This window comes from Mesoplodon mirus, assembly GCF_964341445.2.
Source record: "Mesoplodon mirus genome assembly, chromosome: 3".
In the NCBI taxonomy this organism is placed as follows: domain Eukaryota; kingdom Metazoa; phylum Chordata; class Mammalia; order Artiodactyla; family Ziphiidae; genus Mesoplodon; species Mesoplodon mirus.
Window position 1 is genome coordinate 111,110,178 of NC_138978.1, and position 6,000 is coordinate 111,116,177.

The window sequence follows — 6,000 nt, forward strand, 5'->3', positions numbered from 1 at the left end:
GATAACCTTTGCATGTATGATATACTTAGACCTCTCTCATATGTAACAGTTCAGTTGGCTTTGAATAACCATTAATATTTTCCTTTTTGGGGCTTTCCTGGTGGTGCAGTGGTTGAGAGCCCACCTGCCGATGCAGGGGACACGGGTTTGTGCCCCGGTCCAGGAAGATCCCACATGCCATGGAGCGGCTGGGCCCGTGAGCCATGGCTGCTGAGCCTGTGCGTCCGGAGCCTGTAGTCCGCAACGGGAGAGGCCACAACAGTGAGAGGCCCATGTACCGCAAAAAAAAAAAAAAAAAAAAAAAAAAATTTCCTTTTTGGTTTTGGTCAGGACTGAGTATACCTGCAAATGAACAGGTCAGATTCTCTATGTGGACCATAAAGCACACACACAAATATTTGTGCATATTTAGTGAATTAATTTAAGTGCAGCCATGAATCTTAAAGCAGGGATTTTTTTCCCAGTGTTTGAAATGTTTTCTCATAGATTTCCACCCTTAGGATCTTAAAGTTGTGATTAAGATATGTACAGGGTTTACATTTCCTATTTCATATATATTGTACCATGTAACTACAAATTTAGTACATATGCGTTCAGTCTTCTCTCCCACTCCTATGCCTTTGCCTGAGCTGTTCCCTTCTCAGAGAATGTGCCATCTCCCACATTTGAAAGTCAAGACCTATCCATCCAAAGTGTGGACAGCTTTGAGCCCAGTGAAAGAGTACTGGGTTTGTGGTAAAGTGGAAAAATCTGAGGCTATGTATTTAACTATGGTTAAATCCAACTTCTTCAGTTTTCTAATTAGCAAGCTTCCTACCTTCTCTATGCCTCCATCTTCCCCTATGTAAGATGGGGATATATACATTTCCTTTTAGAACTGTGACATGGGTCAATCGGGATAACATGTTTAAAAGATCAAACTTGTCACCTTCTCCACAAAGCTCCTGTAGATCTCACACCTCCCCAATCCACCCAGGCTAACAGTAACCTCATCTTCCTTTAACCGTCCAGAACACTCCATCTCTCCCTCATAGACTTCCCTGACTATTTTCTGCATTGTGTTACTCAATTTAACAAACATTTATTGAATACCTACTATGTGTTAGGCATATATATATATATATATATATATATAACTTTTTCTTTTTTTTCCTAATTAGTCCTTAAGCTTCTTGACTTTAAAGTCTTTATAATATTCATATTCCCCTCCCTCCATTGTCTAGATAGCGTTTGACACCTAGTGCTTGAACAAGAATGTACTGGTTAATTGTTTGGTATTTGGTAAAACTGGTCACTAATAATTCAGGCAACATCTGTATATCCATTCTCATATGTGTACACTTCTTCAAATAGGATTGCATGGTGAAAATTATGCTTATCAGTAATGCCAGTATATGGGATCATAATCATATTCATCCTCATTAAATGCTACTACTACACCTACTACTACACTACTACTACTACTATAAGAAAAATAAAGTGATAGCTAATATTCCTTAGACTATAGGCAAAGGGGAAACTTCTCTTCCCATTCCCACATAGGTCCTTGGAGTAGTTCCTGCTAGAGCAAAACTTGTTTCCAAAAAGAGAAGGTGAAGGAACACATGGGTAGTTTTGTCTCTGTGGAATCACATTAGCACAAATCTAAGCAGATTTTCAAAGAACTGTGGTTTATAAATAAATATTCTCTCATATATACAATACCATGGCTAGATGAAATTCTAAAGTTTCAGGGGAAATTACACAATTTCAAAACGAGGCTGTGTGTACACAGGACCAAGCCATCCAAATGAAAGCTTGAGCAAATCATTGTGGAATGTGGTCTTTGCTAGCCCAGACATTTCAAGTCGTTATTGGAAATATGTAATGCGGTTCTGACACTCTTTTACTACTCATGGATCAACTGCGCTAGAATGAAGTTTCACTCGAATTCTCTGCTCCTAATCGACCGCAGGCTGGGAAACCAGAAAGTCAAATTGGTTAGAACTGTGTTTAAAGTAAGAACGACGAGGCTCTGATCTAAGGCCAATGAGAGTATCCTACAAATAGAAGTCAATGTAAGTGCGTGGTCTTTATAATATCTATTTTGAGTTCTCCTTCCTCCAAAATGGAGATCTAAAAGGAAACAGAACTCTATGAATTTCCCATGTAACATAAGTAATTTTGTTGGATTCTCTTTTCTTTCCCCATCGCAGAGTTTCCTTTGAGAAGGAAAATATAAGACTTCCTAAACAGGCTCCTGAGGAATTCACCTGTGGCCACAGACCATGCAAGATTTTAAGCAGAAATAGAGTCAAGAGCCGGCTGTCTGCATGCCTGGGAAGTCCAGAGGTCCCCAAAGAGTTTGGCTTGTGGGTCTCTTTCACAGCCACACTCCTAACTGCCTTGGAGCTCTCAGTAGGCACTGCTTGTAGCTTTTCACTTCTCTTGGGAAGAGGGACCAAAACGGGTCCTAAGTGTGGAGGGACTGAGGTTGGATATGTGTCCTTCTATTCCAGATGTGCATCCTGGCCTTGGCTGATGCTGCCCAGGAACCCAAATTTGTTTTATGTTTTTGATCCATTTTTGCTACAGTGATTGACATTAATGCACGTCTGGTGCACCCCAGGTCCATCTCTGTGGTGTTCCTGCTGCCTTCCCTTTTCTTCTGGAACCATTCAGAAAAGGGTATGTGAGCGGGTGTGGGAGGCTTATTGTCCAAATGCTCCACTGGAAGAATGCAGGGGAGCCAGATGTGAAATGGACCTCCCCTGAGTGAAGGCTACGAGGAGTCACAGCACATATTGGAGAGGAATGGCTTTCTAACCGAACTCTGGATTTGTAACATCGGGCTATCCCACATCCAAGTCAAAATGCCTGTCCACATCAGACATCAAAACTGGCCTGTTATCATCTCTGATTTTCACTGAGCATCTTTGAAGAAGAAAGAGTCCTTTGGAGGCGGGGGCTAATTGATCCCAGGCCTGAGAATTGGACATGGATTTCTATGGCTACTTCAGAAGAAAACTTCCAGTATTTTAAATCCAGGTACCACATAATGTTTCAACTGGGGTATGCACATGCAGGACATCATAACAAAAGCTAGAAGGCTCATTATGTGACTTCATCAGCGCAGAATGAGTTTGCCATGATAGCGAGAGTAGTGTAGCAAGAGTTAATGCTATAAAATCCACAGTATTGGCAATTGTAACTAAGTCCAATGGAACTTGTTCAGATAGTACTCAGGCAACGCTACAGAGTCCATTATGAAATCACCCAAGAACCGAGACACATAAAAACTATTAGTTACCACTGAAATAAAGTACAAACAAGTTCGTCTTGAAAGATCCCAAAATCTTTATGCTTTCGGTCTGCAGAGTCATAAGATAGTGCCTGACAAATTTTAAGTGATATTCTAATTAATCACTGGATTTTTATAGTTTCTTGTAAGCTGTAAGTTGGATATTAACAAGACAGGGTAAGAGGAAAGCCCCTGTACTGAGCCTGAGTTCTAAGTCTTTTGCACAAACCCACTGGTCAGCCAGGCCAGACTTCTGCATCTGCTAGAAATGGAATGGACCATTAATCTGAAGATTATCTTTACTTTCACAATGATTAAAGTAGAATGTAAAATGGACACAAAGTTCACAAATGGATGGAAAATTATTCCAGTTGTTCCTCTGTCATGTGCAGAAAGCACCTTCTGGGGCATTTTTACATTGTTTCTTTGGTAAAACTAACACTTTGTAATACACTAATAACACAACCCCCTTTAATACCATCACATACTCAGTAATTACCATGAAAAAGTATGATCCAACACTTTCGTATATACACATTTCTGATTTATATTCTTCAGTTGGATACAGTGACAGTGTAGACAATCTGGGACAATTTTGGTCCTAAAGGGGGATTTTGTTAAAAGGGAAGCAGATTTTTTACACGCCCACCATCAGGAACAAACAGCTCCAACAATGAGTGGGGATTTGCTTTCAAAGAATGAATTAAATTTTTTAAAAAGTGACTATAAAATTATTACTTCAATTCTTGTTTTCTAAAAATTACAAAAATCTCTTCAATCAGTACATCCACCTACCTCATAATATAAGGGAGCACTACCGCCTAGAGGTTTCTTTGCCTTTTTAGATGTACTTCCAAAAAGTGCACTTGTTTCATTGATCTGTAAGAAAATTCATCTATAATCAAAAAGAAAGGCTTTCTTAAAGAATCCTTAGATATATGTAACTTTCAAATACCTCGGTGACTTGAGGGGTTGGGGAACCTAGCAAGGAAGAGATAGTCATCAATTAGTTCAAATATTTACAGTCACTTTGGTAAGCTGTTAGTAATTATATGAGGATGTGCCATCTGACAGAACTTTTCTGTGTTATCATTCCCCTCTAACCTCTGACAGCTAGGATTCTCTGGAGGCTTCATTTTTCCAGTTAGTTATGGGCTTCCTTGGAATATTAAATAGTTTTTTCTTTTATTGTTATTGAGTCTTTTATTAAATAATTCCTCACAGAACCTAGCATGGATCCTAGTATGACCTCAGACATTTTTGTTGAATGAATGAATGTTGAAAGGGCAACATTCACTGATACAAAAAATAATCCTTCCAGATTAGGGGATTCAAATTTATTCTACCTAAGTGTTTGTCCAAAGTAGTGCATCAAAACTTGCCAAACAGCCCAAGAATATGATAGTTGTATTTATTTCATTATTTTATTCTATTATTTTAAGGAGAAAGTCTCCAAGGGGCTTAGGGGTGGGAAGAGACAGGTACCTGCTGGAGAATGTCTTGCCAGGAAACCATACTGAAGAGTCTGCGCTGAGGAACTTGGATAGCGAGGGTGAGGGCTCGAATGAGAAGTTCATCCTCAACTCGGTTTCCAACGACAAAAGCGATGGAGCTCTTCCAGTCATTCTGTGACAAAATCAGAAGGAATTAGATTCTAAGTACTCCTGGCTAGGTAATTTTGTATCAAAGACTTCCATTGAAGAGCAGGATAATTGTCCTATAAGCCTTAAAGACAGAGTTGACCTTAGAGTGTATGTGGGTTTCTGATTCAAGCAGCCGCAAGGCGGCAGTATTGTGACAAATTTCATGCAATTTGCCCAAAAAGCAATTTTCTTGAGAAACGAGGCCTTTTATTTTAAGGAAGACAATTAAAAATTTAAAAAATGACACACTTTCATTAGAATGCTGTGCAAGAATAATTTGGTGTTGGAAGGTAATAGTTCATTCATATGTTACAAATGTACATGAAGATACAATCTCCAAGGCAGAAATCTTTGTTTTGTTTCCTGGTACATCTTAAGACTCTAAATACTGCTAGGAACATAGTAGAGGCTTGATAAATATTTGTTGATTGTTGGGTAATATTGAACGAGTTGCAAAATGGGCTTTTTTATAGGAGGTAAAATTCAATCCCAGAGTTTTTGTAAAGGACAGAACGAGAACACATCTTTTCCTCCTAATGTAACACAAAATTCTCATTGCTGATCCACATATGGGTTCTTTCCACTGTCAAGAAATAGACTGCAATATTAAACTTGGACATGAAATTCTTTGCCGAATAGTGTAAAGAAATACGTTACTAAAAAACCCTATTCTTATTCAGTAATCCCTTTCTCTCTATTATAATTTCTGTTGGGAAGAGGCAATTCTCTGGAGGAGATTAAGAATGGAATTTACTGACTTTCCCATTGTGTGGTGCTGAGGAAGGCCAAACTCATGCAAATCAGGTCTAGTGCTTTTGGACACTCACCACCTTATGGGAAGATGGACCAAGCAAACATGATACAGACAACAGGAAAGAGAGATAATAATAAGGGAGGGCACTCTGGCCCTGTGACCTCTTTAGACCTTAGTTTCTCCATTTATAAAATAAAGGGGTTGGACAGGGCAGTATGTAACCTTCCCTCTAGTTCCACTCCAGAGATCTGATACAAATAGAGTAAAACTCCCCCTTGGTCAATTCCAAAACAATGTCTAAGAAGATTTGGAAAGACTTTACA

The 6,000-nt window shown here is 39.1% G+C and overlaps 1 protein-coding gene across 1 annotated transcript in view; it reads right to left on the reverse strand.

The window, feature by feature from the left end:
• Positions 1-5,689, reverse strand: part of SPAG17 (sperm associated antigen 17) — a gene marked incomplete at its 5' end in the record, with an annotated part of 221,964 nt that extends 216,275 nt beyond the window's left edge. The window contains 2 exons of the mRNA XM_082615114.1: positions 4,766-4,906; positions 5,678-5,689. Of these exons, the coding sequence (XP_082471240.1) occupies positions 4,766-4,906; positions 5,678-5,689 (153 nt within the window). The remainder of the gene's footprint in view (positions 1-4,765; positions 4,907-5,677) is intronic.
• Positions 5,690-6,000: the final 311 nt, after the last annotated feature.